The sequence below is a fragment of the Sinohyriopsis cumingii genome, chromosome 15 (assembly GCF_028554795.1).
Source record: "Sinohyriopsis cumingii isolate HCF-2022 chromosome 15, ASM2855479v2, whole genome shotgun sequence".
Classification (NCBI taxonomy): Eukaryota; Metazoa; Mollusca; class Bivalvia; order Unionida; family Unionidae; genus Sinohyriopsis; species Sinohyriopsis cumingii.
In genome coordinates, this window is record NC_142975.1 from 133730298 (window position 1) to 133752785 (window position 22488).

At 40.3% G+C, this 22488-nt stretch overlaps 1 protein-coding gene across 1 annotated transcript in view; it reads left to right on the forward strand.

Annotated features, from left to right (window-relative positions):
* Window positions 1–22488, forward strand: part of LOC149782811 (Fanconi anemia group A protein-like) — a 293000-nt gene that overhangs the window by 140042 nt on the left and 130470 nt on the right. Inside the window, exons 22-23 of the mRNA XM_089934328.1 lie at window positions 46–210; window positions 19460–19647. Coding sequence (XP_089790454.1) covers window positions 46–210; window positions 19460–19647 — 353 coding nt within the window. The remainder of the gene's footprint in view (window positions 1–45; window positions 211–19459; window positions 19648–22488) is intronic.

Sequence of the window (22488 nt, forward strand, 5' to 3'; positions counted from 1 at the left end):
ACTATGTTGAATTTAATCACCAAACCTATTATTTATTTCTGACAGGTGGTTGATATTGTGTTGAACTTCATAACAAGGACAGTTCATTCTGTGTATCGGTCCAGTCAACCACAGTTCCTTTGGTTACGGCAGCTGGTCAGTATATCAGTCCAGAAGAGAGGATTCTGCAGGACTTTGTATGCTAGGCTTTGGAAACTTCTTGTAGAGCAGGTATAACTTAAGATTTCTTGTGATCATTACACTAAAATTTGGATTAAAAGACCATACAGGACACTTGGGAATTGTCAATAATAGGACATATATAATTGAACCTACATGAAAGACAAATGTCTAACTTGGACAAAAGACTTATTTTTGTCCACAGTGTTTATTACTCCCACTATATGTAAATAACATACAACCTTGCCCTTCGGTGATAACTGAAATTACTGACAAAGACTCTGGAGACCTGTTCAGTTACCATAAGGCATGTTATGGAACGTTCGTCAAAGTAGTACATTTTAAAGGACTAGGTTCACTTGACACTCCAGATGGCACTAAATGCTGCAAACAATTTTTTTCATAAAATTTTACAGTAGCTGTAGTGTTCAAATGGATACCCCTTTGACAGCATAACCCATGCTAATGTCATGATATCATGTGATGAAATGGTAATGAAATGCTGAAAAATAATTCTTTTGTCAGAAATATAAACTTTTTGAAGATCAGTAATATCCAGTGTATGCACTGCACGACATAATATTTTGGCAAATTGTTAACTAAGCTAGAACGACATAATACAAAATAAGTTGATTCATAAATGAAATGTACATGCAACACATATAATTTAATAAATGCCCAAGGTTCTTTGTAGATTAATTTTTGGGTCAGATACTTGGTCAAAGACTCCAGGTTAATTGTCATTCTTAAAAGTGCCCCCAACTCTTTAGCCACATTGATGACTGATTATTTACATTATCTATCAAGTTTCAAAGAGAACTAATTCAACCCTGAAAATGTTTTTATTTTCTTTATCAGCTTTTTTTCCATATGTAATGACTTTTGCCTCTGTGTAGTGCCCGATAAGTATTAGAATTAAGCTCACGTTGAGCTCCTTCTACATGTACTGTTTATAAATGACTTTTGCCTCTGTGTAATGCCTGATAAGTATTAGAATTAAGCTCACGTTGAGCTCCTTCTACATGTACTGTTTATAATGGAAAAACTAGTTCTCAGCTTTCCAATAAATTAGAGAATGTGAAGAAAATGCACCCCTCCCCCAATTACAAAAGTGTGAAAGTTACTGCAAAATCAAGCTGCCCAGACTAGTATGCAAACAGTACCTTAATGACAGTAATTCTTAGAAAACCCTTACAAAATTCCAATTTGTATTAATTGACTGCGTTTTTTTGCTGCTGTCTGATTGGATGTGAACAGTCATGTGATACTGATCTAGAATTGTTTTACACTTCAGAAAATTCTGCAGACAGCTTTTGGTTCCCTGTTTCCAGGTTATTTTATGTAAGCTTCATCTGTATCAACACCTTACACCTTAATAATAACAGTAACACCATTCTTCCATCCCTGTGATTTCCAATTAAAATTTACAAACTCAAGATTCAAATTGCCAATTAGAAGTTAAAACAATGCAGTTGCATAGACTTCCAACACTCACCCCTTTTTCCAAAGAAGCTTCTTATATTACATGCAATCATAATATCAAAAACAGGAATAGCCTTGTTTAGAAGAATCAGCCAATATTTTAATTAAACAAATGATCATACCAAACTCATTAATATGTGATACCAGTATGATAACAAGGAACAACATAGTATTTGGTTCAATGCCTGCATTTAGTAAGCACATGCAATTATGGAATCACTGCATTTACATTAAAATTTGTAACTTGCACTGAATTAAGTACATCCCTTGGGTTCAAATCATAGGCACCACTCCACTAAACTTAAATAATATATTTAAAATACAATAAAGAAGCTTCAGAAATAATGCTTTGAAAATAATTGTAATACCCTAAAAACTCATTGTAGTTTGCTTTGATGGAAGCGACCCTGAAAAATCAGTGGTAGTTTGCTTTGATGGAAATGACCTTACTTGCTTGTTTACTCAGCTAAGGTAATCATGCTAATATTATGGAGTAAAAAGCATCAAGGCATCAGACAAACTTTCCCCATTACCCAAGCCAGTTTCAGGTTTAAAAGATTAACTGGTCTGGATTGCTATCAGAAAACAAAAGACAAAACAGTAATAAACGAAGAAGACAACAAAACAGCCAGCATTCCAGGACCAAAAGTGGAACTCACCATTTGTAAAAAGATTTGATTTTGTTATGCTGAAACACACAACTGAAATGGATCATTGATGATCTTTGTTGATCTGTATTCAGAATTTCAACCTATATTATGACCATTCAAGACAGTTATGTGATTATGTGCTGGTTTTGTGCCTTATAAAATTAAATATGTATCTTTTCTTACAGATTGCATTACATTTTGTAGGATTGCTTATTTCACTGAAAAACGGTAAATTGTGATCGCATGGATCAAAGTAAATGAAACAGCAATGTATGTCTAGCTGAAATTCAATCTGGAAGAATGTTATTTGGCAAACAACAATGAATCAATGTACTGTTTGTATCAAGTATGATGATAACAAGGTGGCAAAGAGTAGAAACATGGGTGGTGAATAAACACACCTTGTAAGAAAGAAATAAACTTGTTTCAACTTAGCCCATCAAATATAAAGGCTATTTTATCTACAAAGCATGCCAACCCTGGAAGACAACTTTGGTTTCTTTTAAGTATGCTGTTTATTTTAAGACAAAGTAGGTTGACTTAGGGATGCCTACCTTGGTTTCCTTTCACTGGTGTAGTGGTAAATAAATTCCTCCTCGCATGGATCCTTCCCCCCACCCCAGCCCCCAGGGAAATAATTGGTATGGGGATTCTTTCCCTCTCTAATTAAACCTTTTATGCATTAGAACAACTAATTAGAAAAACTAAATTCATAAAAACAGGTACTAACTTATTTTAAGAATTTAATAAGAACAAATCCCGCCCCCCACCCCCCGACATTGAATATATTTGTTTTTAAAACCAACCATGACCGCTCCAGTGGCCAAGTGGTTAGAGTGTCTGCCTCAGAGGCAGGAGATCATGGGTTCAAACCCTAGCCAAGTCATACCGAAGACTTACAAAATTTTTACTAACAGCTTCCTTGCTAGGCGCTCCGCATTAAGAGGTTAGTGTTAAGACTGGTCGGCCTGGTGTCAGGATAATGTGACTGGGTGGGATATCGTGCTGCATGTCTGCAGTATGATGCCCCAGTGCTAGATATCACTATAAACTGCCACACTCTCTCCCTCTCTTGTTTACGATTTGTTTGATCCAGTTTTCAGTATGATAATATATTCAAACCTTTGAGTACAACCAAATGCAATTCATTTCTCTATATTCATTTCAATGAATAATGTGTCTAGTATTATCTGACATCAGCAATAGTCTACATTGTGCCATATGCTACATGTACAGAGTTCGTGGATATATATATATATTTTCTTTAATAAATTGCTTCTGATGATAAAAAAGAAGAATAAATGATAACAATACAAGGATAGTTTCTTTCATTTTATTTTCAAATAAACATTTCATTTATTTATTTTATTGTAACATGCAGTGCAGATTCAGCAAAATTTATTTCTCCTTCAAATACGTTCCCCGATCACATTAATGTTAGGGGATATAAGCCTGCTACCTCTCAAATCCAGCCCTACTAAAAGACGAAAATTCGTCTTTTCGGTCTATCTCATATAGACCAAAGGGCAATAACTCTTGCACCTTACCTCCCCTTGCCACCGCCAGGTGTCACTAGTTTTTAAGCTTCACTTGTACAAATAACACGTACATTATACCTCCAAACAATCCAAGCCATCTTAGCGTTAAATTGGACCATCCGAAGTTAAATTTGGATTTATTGCGTTGGACAATCATTCTTCTACAGGTTGTATACATTATTTTAAAAATTTTTTTTCAAAATTGAGTGACTTTGTCACCCTTACGGATTTCGTTTTCTGAAGACCATGTTACACACACTATTGCGGAACTCGTGTTGTCAATTAAGAGTTAACGCGATACTGACAAATTTCGCTTACTCCGTTAGTAACGGTTGTGGTATTAGCGAATTAATAACATGCTGAATTGCTAATTTGTGCTTTGTTTTCTTTTCTTGTGTCGTTTCAGTAGAAATGTCAACCAAATGCATGAAATGCAAGAAGTTCAAAGCATAAGAAGACAACCATGACTCTTATATTGTATGTACCAAGTGTACATCATCTATACCATGCAGCGTGTGTAATACTTGGACAGGGCAAACGTGGGCTGATGTAGTCCAGAAGGCAGCAAAAGGGAGGGATAGACGGAATAAGTCGAAGAAAGACAGCATTGATGTCCTCAGTATACATCTGAAGACAGCCTCCATTGCGAGCCTTGTGGGGGACGTTGGGGTCCCCCTTCACCTAAAGTTCGTCGTTTGCAACCGTCAGCCACAGTAACATCAGCGGCAATGGAGGAAAATAATGTTGACAGGGTACAACAGTCCAACTTTGAACAGATGCATCGTTTGGTCCAGGAAACGACGACGCAGCTATTGACATCAGGCCAGATATTACCCTTATTTCCCTCGCTCGCTTCCACAGCTTTTTCTGACTCTTTGGGGGAATGTTCCCCCAATTTTAGGCTGCCCAGTGGGCATAAGTCCCCCCGCATGTCCGAGCATGGCCTTCGGGCCTGTAAGTCAGGATGCATGGGGTTTTTACCGGATCCATTTCTTTATACAACCGTACGTCACCGGCCGTCCAACTGTCCCAGCATAGGGACCCTATTGCTAAAACGGTCCGACCAAACATGACTTACGGGGATTTTAGTGATAAATCCGTCCATCAAGCTGTACCGCCGGCAACATACCATTACTATGGCAGAGATTTTAGTGAGAAATCTGTCCGTCCAGCCAGGCCATTGGAACAGCCGGTGCTGGTGATAGCAGGACCGTCACCAACATTCAGACTGACCACAAGCCAGACAAACCAGCCGGCAGGGCTGGCCGTCCATATGTTCATGGCTTATCCACAAGGGAGAGTTAGTGACAGTGTTAATGATGACGGAATCGCATCATCTATGCCACCTGGTTTGCTCTATCCAGAAATGTAAGCTATTACAGAACACGACTTGGCACATAGTGAGGGTGATGAAACTCCTGCAAATCAGCCGTACACAGATCCAACCATGGAACGGACTGAGTTTGGCTTCAAGGCAGCAGTGGAAGAAATTTATAGGGTGTTGGCAACTTTAGAATGCCCTCCACCTCCTACCGCCAATCCAGACTACAAAGTTAAGGCATCTGTAGATCTTGACGGTGAGGAAGGGACGCCGTCCTTCCGGCTCCTTCCCCAGTCGGGAAAAATTAAGGATATCATTGATTGTCTATCAGGACGAATAGGTGATCCGGGGAATGCTAAGGCATTCTTTTCAGAAAGCCAAGTACCAGCAACGTTCTCGTGTCGCTGGTACAAAACTCATTCAGACGCCTTCAGTACGGATCTTCTGGCCCTGGACAAAAATATGGCAGCAGTTCACATGTCCGCTCCACTGTTTTACAAAGTGGACAAAAATGTGTTCCATGCCATGTCAAAGCTAGTCCAGAACATAGTCGCTACGTCTTCAATGTTAGACTTGTCTTCATTAGCCATTTTTCCGACTCACAGAAAAATCCGACAATGACCACGCTTGGGAAGCGACGGCCCGGATTGCTAGAGTTATTAACAGGGCAGCTCACCATTTCATGGCTAATGCGTTGACTGCTTCTGCCAACTTAGACCTGATACGATGTGACATATGTCTGCAGTCCACGTCACTCAAGCCCCATCATACTCTGGCTTTACGGATGACTCCGTTTGGGTCGCCTTTACTCTTTGGAGGAAAAATTTAAGAAGTTCGGAAGCAGGCAGCTCAGGAACTGCCCCTCCAACTCGCCGCCCAACCCTCGCAGGCGTTTAAAAAAAATCAGCCCCTGCCACAGCGGAGGGATGATTGGCGGACCAGGGACAAGGGATCCTTACAATCAAATGTGCAGTATAGATCCCAACCCAATGCCAGGAGACAACAGTCTAATCAAGCTAGGAGGCAACCATACACAGGCAGTAAGAAACAAAGTTTCTCCGTCTTCAAGCCTCCTAACTCTAAAAATTGACATACCCTCTCCACCACCCGCAGACAGCCTACCTGTGGGCAGCCGCCTCCTGCAATTTCAGTACTACTGGACCACCTTTTTTCCTCAGAACGATTGGGTGATCCAGGTCATTTTGGAGGGACTTCGGATTTCATTTATCCAACCCCCTCCCCGTCTTCCTCTCCCCTCTTCACAGACGTACCGTCCGATTGGGAGAAGGATACCTTTCTACAACAAGAGATACGGTCACTCATAGAAAAACGGGCGTTGGAGATTGTGAAAAAACCGCAATCGCCGGGGTTTTATTCCAGGCTGATTCTTATCCAGAAGGCAAACGGTAAGTTGAGGCCAATCATCGACCGGAGTCGCCTCAACCAATACATTTTACCACCGAAATTCAAGATGGGAACAGTGAGATCAATCCATCTTTCCATCCGGCGGGACGAGTATGCCATCAGTCTAGATATGACCGACGCATATTTTCACGTTCCTATCCACCCCGTGTCACGGAAATTTCTCAGATTCGCTTACCGCGACGCGGTTTATCAGTTCCAGGTCCTACCCTTTGGTCTCAACATCAGCCCTTGGGCTTTTACCAAGGTCATGGATTGCATCATCACCCTGTTCCGCTCGACTTCATCTACAGGGATGGCAGTGTACTTGGAAGACATCCTCCAGAAACATATGGTAAGTTCTGTACTGCTTAAAGGCAGAAATGATCTTTTAGTGCTTTTAGATCATCTAGGCTTTCTCGTGAACTGGAAATAGTCAGATCTCCGTCCATCCCAGCGTTTTGTCCATCTGGGTATGGAGTTTCTCACCGATCTGAATCTGGTACAGCTTCCTCGCTCGCGTAATCCTGATCATCGAACTCGTCGAGTCCATTTCCAACAGGACGTGTATTTCAGCGAGAGAATTCTTGCAACTCCACGGATTATTCAATGCGGTGGCGGACTTGATCCCGCTTGGCCGTCTTTTTGTGCGTCCCTTACAAATGACGTTACTGGCACAATGGCGCCCCTTTTCAAGTCCCCTCAATCAAACAATAATGGTCACACCCGAGATGCGATCGTTCCTGCATCAGTGACACAACTCCGGTTGGCTGTCCACAGGGATTCCTCTGGAGATGCTCCAAGCGGAGATAATGGTATGTACCGACGCCAGTACCTACGGTTGAGGTGCCCACCTGTTGCCGGACTTCGCTACGGTCAGCGGCACATGGGAGTCAGGGGAGAGGCCTCTCCACATCAACCTTTTAGAAATGAGGGCTGTCATCAATGCCTTTCTTTTCTGGAAGGATCAACTCTCAGGAAAAACTGTCCTCATTATGTCAGACAACTCTGTGGTGGTGACTTACCTCCTCAAACAAGGGAGCACCAAATCACCAGACCTGTGCATTCTGATCTGGCAGTTTCTACGTTGGTGCGACAACCTCCACATCAACGTACAAATCAGACACATTCCTGGCAGACTCAGTGTCTTGGCCGACACTCTATCAAGGAAAGGTCAAGTCATTCACACGGAATGGTCACTCCGTCGATCAGTCTTTCTTAGGATTTGCACACTTTGGGGGCGTCCGATGATCGATCTTTTTGTGACAAGGTGGAATCACAAGTTGCCCACCTTCATCTCTCCGGTTCCAGACCCAGAGGCTTGGGCTGTGGACGCTCCATCAATCAGCTGGGAGGTGTTGAGGGCATTCGCCTACCCTCCCACGGTTTTGGTACCGAAAATAATCAAGCGGTTAAGGGGTCAGAACTGTCGGATGATTCTGATTGCCCTTCTCAGATGGAACAAGTCCTGGGTCACCGATCTACTCGATCTAGCGATAGATCTACCCAGGAAGATTCCAACCAGCCCAAATCTTCTCAAACAACCCCGGTCACAGGTGTTCCACCCCTGCCTGGACCGTCTTCTTCTTCATGCTTGGCTCTTGTCCAGGCAGCCTTGCGAGACAAACAATGTAAACCTTCGATTGCGGAGAGAATCTCAAGAACAAGAAAGCCCTCCACTCTGAAGGCTTACGAGGGAAAGTGGCGTGTTTTCAGGGACTGGTGCCATATCAATAACATTGTCCCTTTGAGTGTCTCAATCCCTCAACTGGCCGACTTTTTTCTCTGGTTTTTCGAGGAGAAACAGTTGGCCCCAATTACTATCAAAGGCTACCGCTCCATGATATCAGACACATTCCACCATCAAGGTAGATGTGATATTGGGCATAAAAAAGATCTATCAGATCTTTTAGCCAATTTTGATTTCAATCGACCAAAATCCCTCACCCTGTTTCCAAAATGGAATCTGTCCTGGGTTTTAACATGGCTCAATTCAGACAAATTTGATCCTTTAGCCCACACTTCATTAAAGCTACTATCATACAAAACATGCTTCTTGATAGCCTTAGCTTCAGCATGCAGGGTGAGTGATGTCACGGAATGGTGTAAATGTTGTTAATTAAATACATGTACTCGGGTTTCGTTTCTTTTCTCTGTACAACGATACCCGAGGGTGATTATAATATGGTCTATGTATTTCGAAATCGTGAGTACGATTCGTCCTGTGCCACACGTGCAAGGTGCCTTTGATAAAGAATAACGAAAATTCATAAGGTATAAATACGTTACTACATGTAAAGGACCTTCACAATACTAATGGTTTTGTCAGCAAGTGGCCTACTAAAAGGATTCGCACAACTCCAGCTGTAGGGGTAGGTAATGTTTTGGGTTTTAAGTGATAACTAGTGTTTTACCATATTTGCCTTTGCATGTTTGTTATAGTTTTCTTTACATACCATAATGCGTGCATTTTTTATTCTTGTTGCGACGTAGTGCAGGACTTATATTGGTAATGTAAAGCTACATTTTTTAAAAGAGTTGTTTACTATTGTCTTATCAAGCAGGGTTAGGTTTACTATTGAACCTCTGTTTTGTAATTGCCATAATAATATAATCTTTTTAACTTACCATGTATAACGTCCTTACGTTATGTCTGTAACATGTTTAGTACACTGTATCGGGTATATTTTCAGCTGAGTTTTTGATGGTAGGAATATCCGGGGTGTCCGGTGTTGTCAGAGGGTAGAAACGTCCGTGTGTCCGGAGCGTTTAAGGTGCCAGAGCATCTAATGTTTAGCGTCCGGAGTGTCCAGAGGGACTAAGGTGACCCAGCTGTAGAGCCGTCAAAGGACCAGGGGGTCCGGAGGGTCTAATATTTCAAGTGTCCGGAGGGTCTCATGTTTCAAGTGATCATAGTATTCCGAGGGTCCGGAGTCTATATGGGTTGTGAAATTGATTCAGAGGAGATGTGGAGCGGATAAGGTGCACGGGTGACGGAGTGCATCTCCACACATGTATTTTTAGCTGTATGCTAATTTTGGGTTAGTAAGACCCAGTGTATTATTCAGGACTGGAAGGATAGATTGTATATCCGTTCTTGTTGAGTGACATAATTTCGCTACCTGAGCGAATACATTTTTTTTTACTATGTGTAAACGCTTACATTGTTTACTATTTGAGTGAACTATATTCATCTTTCCATTATTGAATCATTTGTGAAATCATTTATCCTGTATTTTAGGGTTACTGAACTAAATTTATTTGTATATTTTTTCCATCTTTGAAACTGTGCGTTTTTTATGTTAAATAGATCCAATATTTGGATTATAAATATGCACACATCTTCATAATCCACTACTCATCGCCACATTAAACCATATATCTGTGTCGTCAAAACGTGTTCTGTTGTTAATCCGAAATATCCCACCCGGTTATCTTGTTACAAATGGTGTCAGAAGTGGGATCATTTCGGATATAACAGAGCACTGAAATTGTTTTATTATATTTGTATGCTTTTTGTGTGTTTCAGATGCGTTTGACAAAGCACCAAGGTTAGGTAGATACCTAATTTTACGTTATTTTTTGTATTTAATATTTTTGTTGCATTTCGTGAAAGAAAATACGGTTTGTGGTAATTACGTGTTTTGTATACAACTGCACTTTAAGGTTCGTCACCACCAAACTTTTGAAATGTCTTCTATGAAAGAACTGGTAGAACTGGGGAAACAGTTTGGTTATGAGGGGGAGTCCCTTAGAAATTTCGTTCGTGAAGAACAAGCCCGGGAGAGGGACCAAAGATTAAAGGAGAGGGAATTAGAAAGGGAAACCAAGAAGGAAATGATAGAATTAGAGAAGTGTAAGATCGAACTAGAGAAACAGGCTGAGAGGGAATTAGAAAGGGAAAAATTTGAAAGGGAACAACAATTAGAAAGGGAAAAAAGGGAAACCCAGAAGGAAATGATAGAATTAGAGAAGGGTAAGATTGAACTAGAGAAACAGGCTGAGAGGGAAAGGATAGAATGGGAAAGGGAAGCAGAGAGGGAGAAGTTAGAAGGGGAAGATAGAAATCGGCAGAGGGAACATCTAAGAAATTCTGAGCTATTGCAAGCTAAAAAAGAGGGGGAACATGATGTTAAACTGAGAGGTCCAAAATTGCCCCCATTTGAAGACGATAAAGATAATATGGATAGTTATCTAAATAGGTTTGAGAGGTATGCTACGGTACAAAAATGGAAGAAAGACGATTGGCCGCTCCATCTTAGCGCGTTATTGAAAGGTAAAGCGTTAGACGTGTATTCGCGTTTATCCACGGCCGATTCGCTCAATTACCCCGTGTTGAAAGAGGCACTTCTCAAGAAATATGAACTAACCGAGCAAGGGTTTCGCAAGAAGTTTAAGTATAGTAAATCAGATAGAGGCGAAACATTCACACAGTTCGTCAGTAGGACTTGCAATTATTTGCAGCGATGGGTGGAATGTGGTAAAGTCGTCAGGACATTTGAGGGTCTTGTCGATTTCTTGCTTCGTGACCAATTGTTAACAACTTGTGGCAAGGAGTTATATTTATTCTTGAAGGAAAGATCCTTCACAAATGTACATGAAATGGCCACACAGGCGGATTTGTTCGCCGAAGCTCGGGGAGGTTCGCAGAATGTCATCACGCGAGATGTCAAAGGTGGGAATCAGGTCAATGACAGAAAACCCAGGAAACCTGAAAAATCTGGTAGGAGTAACAAGGGGAAGCGGAGTGACATGCAGTGTTTCATTTGCAAGGAAGTGGGTCATATCTCCCACTATTGTCCTAAGCGGAAGGGACCAGTCCAGAAAGTAGCGGTAGCCATTAGAGGCAGAAGATCGGTAAATGGAAAACTTAATGTTTCCCAGCAAGTTAAGCGGAAAGCGGTGCGTGAACCGGTGGTGTGTTCAGAGATCAGTCGCAATGTGATCCAATCAATCGGCACGTGTATTTTTCCAGAGGCACGGGTGCCGACCGCAAACGGCACTGTTAACGGACAAGAAGTCACCGTTCTACGAGGCACGGGATGCACTACTGTAGTCGTGAAACGGAGCTTAGTCCGCGATGATCAATTGCTTGGGTTTAAATCACCTTGCATGTTGCTTGACCAGACAATCGACCACGTTCCAGTTGCAAGGATAATGATAGATACACCTTTTTTGACCGGGACTGTGGAAGCTTTATGCGTAGCCAACCCGATCTATGAACTGACTATTGGCAACGTACCGAGTTCTAGACTCCCAACCATAGCAGATTTCCGATTCCCTATCATCCAGGCAGTGCAAACTAGGGCTCAGGTAAAGGAGGAAAATAAACCTTTGCGTAAGTTAAAAGTACCGGAAGCCATTACTGATATATCCCGCGAAGAATTCCAAAATGAGCAAAAACGTGACGCGTCTTTACGTGCAACCTCTGAGAAGGCATTAACGGGTACCGTGAGAAAGTGTAAGAACGGGGGTTCCTCTAAATTCCTTGTTCGAAAGGGTTTAATGTACAGGGAATACTCTACATCGGATAGGAAGTTCTTGCAATTAGTGGTTCCCCAGAAATTTAGGGCACATGTATTAAAGGTCGCGCACGAGTCGAGTATGGCAGGTCATTTAGGCATAAAGAAAACAACGGATAGGGTATTAAGAGAATTTTATTGGCCTGGCGTCAATAGCGACATAGCGCGGTTCTGTCGCTCATGCGACGTTTGCCAGAAGACGATCTCTAAAGGCAGGGTAACTAGAGTACCGTTAGGTCAGATGCCCTTGATAGATACTCCGTTCAAACGAGTAGCCATCGACATTGTAGGACCAATATTTCCGCATACAGATCGGAAAAACCGATACATCTTGACACTGGTAGATTACGCTACCAGATATCCAGAAGCCATAGCTTTGCCATCAATTGAAACCGAACGTGTAGCCGAAGCGCTCGTAGACATGTTCAGCAGGGTCGGAGTGCCCGAAGAGGTTCTTACGGATTGTGGAGCGCAATTCACCTCAGATCTTATGGCAGAAATTAGTAGGTTGTTGTCCCTTAAACAGTTACGCACAACACCTTACAATCCTATGTGCAATGGATTGGTCGAGAAATTCAACGGCACATTGAAGCAAATGTTGCGGAGAATGTGTGCGGAAAGACCGAAGGATTGGGATAGATATATGAACGCCCTTCTGTTCGCATATCGTGAGGTTCCTCAGGAAAGCTTGGGTTTCTCCCCGTTTGAACTATTGTATGGTAGGACAGTTCGTGGTCCTATGCGCATACTTCGTGAACTGTGGACAGACGAGGTCGCGGACGAAGAAGTTAAGACCACATACCATTACGTAGTTGATTTGCGCGAAAGATTAGAAAGTACTTGTCAAATGGCGCAAGACGAACTCGCGAAATCTAGTCGTAGGTACGCCAAGTACTACAACCGAGGAACTCGGAGTAAAAAATTTGACGTAGGCGATCAAGTGTTGGTGCTTCTCCCAACGAATAACAACAAGCTGCTAGTCCAATGGAAAGGGCCATATGAAGTCAGACAGGTGAAAGGCGAAATGGATTATATCATTGATATGGAAGAGAAATCCAAGACATTTCATGCCAATATGCTTAAACTCTACGTAGCGAGACCTGGACAAACGATTGATAAAGGGATTTTGAATGTAGTATGCGTTGCGGTGATAGAGGATAGGTCTGGTGACGAAGCGGAATTCGTCAGAAATGCCCCTTGAATACCCCATGGACGTTGGTAAAGAAAGTATTGACCAGATAAATGTATGCCCTGAGTTATCGTAGGGTCAACGTACACAGATTATGGAGGTTTTGTCCAAATATCCAGATGTGTTCACGGACAGACCAGGCTGTACGGGTCTAATTCGACACGAGATCAAATTGAATACCACTGAGCCTATCAGGATTAAAGGATATCCGATACCCTTTAATGCACGGGAGACAATCAGCGAAGAATTGATGAAAATGTTAGACCAGGGAGTGATCGAACCTTCAAACTCCCCGTACTCGTCCCCCGTGGTGTTAGTCAGAAAGAAAGACGGGACCAACCGGTTTTGCATCGACTTTTGGCAATTAAACAAGATCACCGTATTTGATGCAGAACCAGTGCCAGATATGGAAAGTGTATTTTCAAAATTGGCAGGTCATAAATACATTTCCAAATTAGATCTAAGCAAGGGATATTGGCAGATACCCATCGCCGATAATGCCCGCGAGTTAACGGCATTCGCGACTCCCAAAGGACTGTTTCAATTTAAAGTTATGCCTTTCGGTTTAGTCAACGCCGGTGCGTCGTGCGTTCGTCTCATGCGCAAATTATTAAACGGAACGGAAAACGTCGACAGCTTCGTAGACGACATCTTTGTTTACACGCATACATGGGATGAACATGTTAAGGTATTACGGGATCTTTTCGATAGACTTCACATTGCAAACCTTTCAGTTAGGCCTACTAAGTGTAGCATAGGGTATTCCAGTTTGGAATGTTTGGGACATCTGGTAAGTGGACTAGGCCAGTTGCAACCTCATCCAGATAAAATAGGAGCAATCAGGGATGCCCCTAGACCAGAGACAAAAAAACAAGTAAGGTCTTTCCTAGGTCTAATCGGGTTCTACAGGAAATTCGTCCCCAACTTTTCGGCTATTGCCAGCCCATTAACGGATTTGACTAGGAAGGGGCAACCAAATCAAGTTTCATGGGGTGTATGCCAGGAAAAAGCGTTTAACACTCTAAAACACAAACTGGTAAGTGCACCAATTTTAAAATTGCCGGAAATAGATAAACCTTTTGTACTGAGGACTGATGCGTCCGATACGGGTCTTGGGGCTGTTTTGCTACAGGAGCAAGGGGGGATGAAATTGCCCATTGCTTATGCAAGTAGGAAATTGCTCCCTAGAGAGGGAAAGTACTCCGTGATTGAAAAGGAGTGCCTAGGTTTAGTATGGGGAATAGGAAAATTCCATACATATCTTTTTGGGAGGGAGTTTACCTTGCAAACGGACCATCAGCCGCTTTTATATTTGAATAAAGCAAAGGTCACCAATGCAAGATTGATGCGTTGGGCGTTGTCTTTGCAACCATACAGTTTTCGAATCGAGGCAATTCGAGGGTCAGAAAATGTGGGAGCTGATTTTTTAAGTAGGGTGTAATTAGCAAATCATTTTGTTCGGTCTGAAAATTGGAAGTTTTAATAATGATTCATCGTTCACATTCCGTGATTGTTCTAAAAGTGATACCACTTTTTTTTTAGGGGGGAGGTATTGTCACGGAATGGTGTAAATGTTGTTAATTAAATACATGTACTCGGGTTTCGTTTCTTTTCTCTGTACAACGATACCCGAGGGTGATTATAATATGGTCTATGTATTTCGAAATCGTGAGTACGATTTATCCTGTGCCACACGTGCAAGGTGCCTTTGAAAAAGAATAACGAAAATTCATAAGGTATAAATACGTTACTACATGTAAAGGACCTTCACAATACTAATGGTTTTGTCAGCAAGTGGCCTGCTAAAAGGATTCGCACAACTCCAGCTGTAGGGGTAGGTAATGTTTTGGGTTTTAAGTGATAACTAGTGTATTACCATATTTGCCTTTGCATGTTTGTTATAGTTTTCTTTACATACCATAATGTGTGCATTTTTTATTCTTGTTGCGACGTAGTGCAGGACTTATATTGGTAATGTAAAGCTACATTTTTTTAAAAGAGTTGTTTACTATTGTCTTATCAAGCAGGGTTAGGTTTACTATTGAACCTCTGTTTTGTAATTGCCATAATAATATAATCTTTTTAACTTACCATGTATAACGTCCTTACGTTATGTCTGTAACAAGTTTAGTACACTGTATCGGGTATATTTTCAGCTGAGTTTTTGATGGTAGGAATATCCGGGGTGTCCGGTGTTGTCAGAGGGTAGAAACGTCCGTGTGTCCGGAGCGTTTAAGGTGCCAGAGCGTCTAATGTTTAGCGTCCAGAGTGTCCAGAGGGACTAAGGTGACCCAGCTGTAGAGCTGTCAAAGGACCAGGGGGTCCGGAGGGTCTAATATTTCAAGTGTCCGGAGGGTCTCATGTTTCAAGTGATCATAGTATTCCGAGGGTTCGGAGTCTATATGGGTTGTGAAATTGATTCAGAGGAGCTGTGGAGCGGATAAGGTGCACGGGTGACGGAGTGCATCTCCACACATGTATTTTTAGCTGTATGCTAATTTTGGGTTAGTAAGACCCAGTGTATTATTCAGGACTGGAAGGATAGATTGTACAGTAAAACCTGTTATGAGAGACCACCCCTTCTGCCAACCAAAAGTGGTCTCTCAAGACAGGTGGTCTCTCATAAGAGGTGTGTGAAAATGGACTGGTTTTCAGGGTCAATAGTTAGCATTGTTGAAAAATAAATAATACCCATACTCACTGTACATGCATCATATCCTTTATTCATGAATCTTGTTAAATATTGCATGCATTCCTCTCAAAATATCTTTATATAATAAAGATATACATCTATCAAACAACGAGAATAAAATTTATATTTCAACATCACATTAATATGTACAAAAAATGAACAGTTAGATATGATGTATATATCTTATTTTATACACTTATTCACTTGTTTTTTTAAAAGAAATCCATTATACTTTTTTGTTGACATGTTTTACTCAGCTATTTGGTCTGAACATGTATCTCAATTATTGCCTTTTCCGGAATCAACTTTCCACTTACTGGTATGTTTTTACTCCTTGCAACACAAAACCACTCCCATACTCGCTCGTTCAGATCTCCGTAAACTGTCCGTCGTGCCGTGGCATATTTCCTCTGTGCTTGTGCACCTTTCTGCCATTCATTTCTAATGGACTTCTTGTCTTTGATTACATTCTGAACTTGCGTTTTACCGACGCTTAAGCTGACTGCTATTTTGCGAGTGGTCTCGCCTTTTTCATTTCGTTCAATGACATTAATCCTTTCTTCCAGCGTTAAAATGTTTCTTTTTTTCAGCGGAGATTCTGCCGTTGTTATTAGTGTTGACGTTACAAAGACTATCGGTTTTGATCAGGTTTTGGGGAATTGTGGAATAAATATATATTATGTACCAATGAATGAAACCAAAAGACATTATTAACTCATCAAGAAACAATACATTTATTCTGAGACAAAGTTTAAATCAACAGCGTTATAGCTCGATAAACAAATGTTCCGACCATCTGCACCCACGTAAACAGATTGTGGCTTGGTGAAACACTAACAAAAGAAATAAAAAATAATTTTAAAAAAATCTGGAAATGATTCTCACTTACTAGTATTAAAGACAATGAGCTCATTCACCCTCCAGGCATTATGGATTAACTGGAAAGCAAACGACGTACTCAAACCAACACTGAAGCCCTTTCAAACGATTTCTCACTTGGACATAAGGACTACCGGCGTTTTGTGAGTTTTCATAAAGATAAAGAAAAATACAAACCTCTAAATTGACTGCGTATATCCATCATTACTCCCTTTGATGTTACTCTTACTGGCTATTCACATGACTGCGGCACTACAATGGCGGTTAGTGACATGTACTTTAGTCTGGTTTACTGCAGTTTACAAATGACACCGTACGCTGGAGTTGTAAATTTCACAAAACTGGTACTGTAGCAAGACAAATTATTTTTAAATACTTTATTAGAGCAATCTTTGCTATTTATGCAGTCTTTGTTACAAAGGATTAAATGATGGTTAGAGGTGTTTATCCCGATATATGGTTGTTCAACTACAGTGTTATTTAATGTGCACTTTGTTTGCTTACTACATTTATCCCGAGCTCTAGTGTTTACAAAGGATTAAGTTAAAGTCAGTGGTGTCAATCTGTTTTGATTTTTTGGCGATGCGGTCGTTCATAGCAGTGTCAAAATGCATATTTTGCCAAGAAATCGCGGTCGCTGGTCGCGTTCAGCAGGTGGTCGTTCATAACAGAGCGTTTATATAGTAAAATCGATCCGTGCATTACGATTGTGGTCGGAAATGACAGGTGGTCGCTCATAGCAGAGGTCGCTCATGACAGGTTTTACTGTATATCCGTTCTTGTTGAGTGACATAATTTCGCTACCTGAGCGAATACATTTTTTTTTACTATGTGTAAACGCTTACATTGTTTACTATTTGAGTGAACTATATTCATCTTTCCATTATTGAATCATTTGTGAAATCATTTATCCTGTATTTTAGGGTTACTGAACTAAATTTATTTGTATATTTTTTCCATCTTTGAAACTGTGCGTTTTTTATGTTAAATAGATCCAATATTTGGATTATAAATACGCACACATCTTCATAATCCACTACTCATCGCCACATTAAACCATATATCTGTGTCGTCAAAACGTGTTCTGTCGTTAATCCGAAATATCCCACCCGGTTATCTTGTTACAAGTGAGTTACATGCCCTTTCCAGTGACCCGAACTTTCTTCAGTTCAGATCAGATGGTTCGGTGGTCCTCCTGACGCAACCAGGCTTTGTAGCCAAAAATAGGTTACCATCCATTGGCAATCAAAGAATCGTCATTCGCTCGCTCTCTTTCATAGATAAGTCAAGAGCGGCAGCCATGCAAGATCCTGTTCGTGCACTCAAGCACTATTTAAAACGCACAGAGGCATGTCGGGACACACGTAAGCGCCTCTTTCTTCCGGTCAAGGCTGGTAAACGGGATATCACTCCTCAAGCCCTTGCTTCATGGCTGAAGTGGGTTATACGCTCAGCGTACTCTGAGGTCTCACAAGATCAGAGTCGCCTCATGAAGATTACGGCTCATGAGATTAGAGCAATCTCGGTGAGCCTGGCATTCGAACGCAATGTTTCAATCCGAGATATAATAGAAGCTGTTGGCTGGCATGCAGAGTCAACCTTCTCCAGTTTTTATCTCAGAGATTTGGCTTCTCAGAGGCAAACCTTGAATCTGGTAGGTCTGGTGTCGGCAGCCCAGATGACCACCAGACCCATTTAAAACAATCAGCACAGCCTATCAGCTTCGCTGGATTCGCCAGTGAAATTTCATAGGTAAGAAGATTTCAATAACTATCTTCTTAACCATATATAGGGGTCACATATCACGGGACCCTAGGCTGTGTTGCTGATGAAATTAGGAGAACGGGTTATCGTTCAAATGGGGAATCCAGCCATCATTCCCTAGAAGGTACCTGGGGTGGAGGTAGGATGCTCAGCATTCCCTCCTCCTATTACTTATTCTCCTAACATTAATGTGATCGGGGAATGTATTTGAAGGAGAAAGCAAATTTTTAGTAAATTGTGTTTCTCCGAGAATACTTACCTGATCACATTACTTAAAAACCCTCCCAACCACCCCGCTATGCGAGCATCCTTGTATAATATATATCGCTCAGCTTCAAAAACTTGTGACACCTGGCGGTGGCAAGAGGAGGTAAGGGGCAAGAGTTATTGCCCTTTGGTCTGTATGAGATAGACCGAAAAGACGAATTTTCGTCTTTTAGTAGGGCTGGATTCGAGAGGTAGCAGGCTTATATCCCCTAATGTTAATGTGATCGGGTAAGTATTCTCGGAGAAACACAATTTACTAAAAATTTGCTTTCATTTCTTAAGCCTTGAGATTGTGACCTCGGTGAAATGAAGTTTCACTATAAGTGACTGGAAATAAATCTTTGATTTTATCTTATCCGAATAGAAGAGGCAAATATAGTAATCAGAGTGCATTGGATACTTGTGAAAGTTTGTACATAATCTTCCAATATTATTCCCCTTGCAAAGTTTACTGAACTAACCAGTTATCTGAAAGATATTTTGTAAATGTACACAGCATAAATAGAGAGTATATTCCTGAAGGTTACATTTAAATAAAAGTAAAAGTTTTGAACATTTATCCTGTAGAGCCCTTTTAAAGACAGTTTTTTTGTAGGTTTCTTCACTTGAGGAGCACCATATAGAAGGTTTGGCAGCCTTGTGTGTGGAATTATATGTAGCACAGGAAAATATTCCCAGGTTTAGAGTTAAAGGAAGAGAGCATCAGCCTGAAGGCAGCTTCATTCAAATCCTGATTCAGAACTTACAGATGTCTGCAGGAACTCAGATGATATTCTTTCTCAGGTGAGTCATGAGGTATATTGGTATAGTGTCAAGATTTGTTCTTTATGCAGTGTGGCATATTTCAGGATGTTAAGAAAAATGACATAATATGAAATAACAAGTTTCACAAATGTTTGATGAATATTTTGTCCTATTTGATTAGTTATTTAATTTAAGGCATTTCATTTTAATTTTTTTTAATGCAATGATTTTGACATTATGAACAAATGTTTTAGTGATGAACTTGCAATGAAGTTGAGCCAAAGTTAATGCTGGTTTCAAGCTTTCTTTTTAGGCAAAGTTTCTAAACCTTAAATTTCCATAAACCAGTCTTTGTTTTTCCACTTAATAGCCAATTAAACAGTGGCATTTCTTTTGAAAAATATCTAAGCCTGTTTCCTAATACAGTAGAACCTGTCTTGAAAGGTCACCTCTTTTACCAAAAAAAATTGGTCTCTCAAGACAGGTGTTTTCTCATAACAGGTAACAATGCAACATAATCAATAAATTTGTGCATTGAGCATGTGGTCTCTCAAGAAAGGTTGTCTCACATAGCAGTGGTCTTTCAAAACAGGTTTTACTGTAAATATGAATGACCTCATTCAAAACACCAAGTGATTATGGAGGGAAAATAGGTCCATAAATGCTAGTCATATATTATGACTGTATCTACTGTTACTTTTGTTACAGTGTCAACATAGGCTGCAGTTGGAAAAATGGCAGAAATTATTGTCTTTGTTACTTGGCCTGCTACAGGTTTCTTTGCTGTTTAATGCATACTAGAATCAGTGATTGGGGAGACAAGGAATGAAGTAAAATTTGAAACAATCGAAAAGCTTTGGACACTTGATGATGCTGTGGTCATGAGTGAGGGTACATTAAAAATGAAGTGTTTCAAACACTCAGCTAATCCATGCTTTATGATAAATAGAAACTAGAACAACTGCATTTGCTCTCCATCACATATCCCCACTCTTTCTAAACAACAGCCCCCACGCCCGCACTCATCTCCTAACACCCACTCTGAGAGTGAGGTAAGGGTCTTGATGCAAATCTGCAAGATACATGATCCATCTAACTGCTGTGATAGCATATGTCAGGTTTGTTTCCAAAATATTTGCATATGATATTGTAAATGCAGCTATTATGTATTTGACCTTTGAATTGTTCTCAAGGATTCTAGGGGCAAGAGCTGTGAATGGCACTCCTCACAAATGGTCATCTCAGGAGCAACATAACTTCAGAGTTGAATGAAATTGTACCTAGTGGTTTAGGGTGAGATTTAATGGCTGGATGGACAGACAGATGGAGAGTACCACAGTATCCCTAGCACTTTTAAAAATAGCATAGGAATATAATCTTGTTTTGGTGTGTTTTAATACAGCAACGCAAGAAGGTTATTTTTAAAAATTTCATGAACACAAAAACCACAGGAAGAAAATGGGTTGCTGCACATGCATATTGCATGCCAACACTTAAACTTGAATCCAACTTGAACAAATATGCTTTCTGAACTAGAATTGTCCTCTTGTACATACAGAATGAAACCATGCATTTTTGACAACACTGTAAATAATGAAAGGGAAACATAGAGATAAAGTATGGATGTCTCAGTCGTATGAAAGTATTTAGTGCTCCCACAGTACTGTGATGCTGAATTATAGTCAATTGAATTTAATTAAATGAATTTGTCAAGCCATATAATTGGTTCTTATTAGCTAACGAAAACTATGAAATGTAGCAGTTGGACCATACATGTTATCACATCGGTCTTTTATTAATTTACGCCATATGTGCTAATAGTGACACATGCAATATGTCTTGTTTGTCAAATATCACACCCAGGTCTTGGCACCAACTACATTAATTTGAGTGATATTCATACAGTTCTCTTGGAAAGTAAATATGTTATTGTTACATTCAGAAAATTCTTTCATGAGTAGAGTTTTTTCTAGATTCATTTTCAATGTAGTAACAGAAGTACAAAAGTACTGTAGTGGTGGTAGAGGCCAGATAGATGCAGTCAAATTACTTCCATACTGAGCATAGTTTTTATATCATGTATTAGCATCCTATACTGAGAACAGTGCTCTCTAAGTATCAAATGGTTCGTGGCAGCCTTAAACTTTAAGTGTACCACATTACAAGTGAGGCTTTCTGTTACTGGAAAATTTGCACCAAATTGGGATATGTTGAATACAGAACCATAAATACAGGAGTATTTAATGATGTGAAAGCACATTATATTTGGTTCTAATCAGTCTAGATCTAAACTCAAGTGAATTAAATTGAACAGTAATGGTTGAACTAATGAGATCTTTGACCATACCTGGCATCAAATGGGTTACTTTATACTGAGGAACCTTATAGTGAGGGACTAATGTACTTGACATGGCTGGGTGGATGTTACACCCTACAGTTAGGTCCTGAATGCACCAAAACTCAAATTGTTGCTCTGGGTGGATGTTACACTCTACAATTAGGTCCAGAACTCAAATGGAGATGAGACTAATATATGATAAAATAAGCTGTAATTGTTTGGTTATAATCTTGAAGTAAAAATGGATATTTATTTTTAGAAATGTTTACATTTTATGGATTAAGGGAGCAAGTACAATTGTATCATAAAACAAGTAAATGTTCTATATTCTTATTTTTTATGGAAAAACAAGATTAGTAAATTTTAGTAGCATGTATAAATACTAGTTATATGGTACATAGATGTATTCATATACTTGTTATATGTACATAGAGGTATTAATATACTTGTTATAAGGTACATAGAGTTATTAATATACTTGTTATATGGTGCATAAAAATCATGTATTAGTGTACTTGTCATATGGTACATAGAAGTATTAA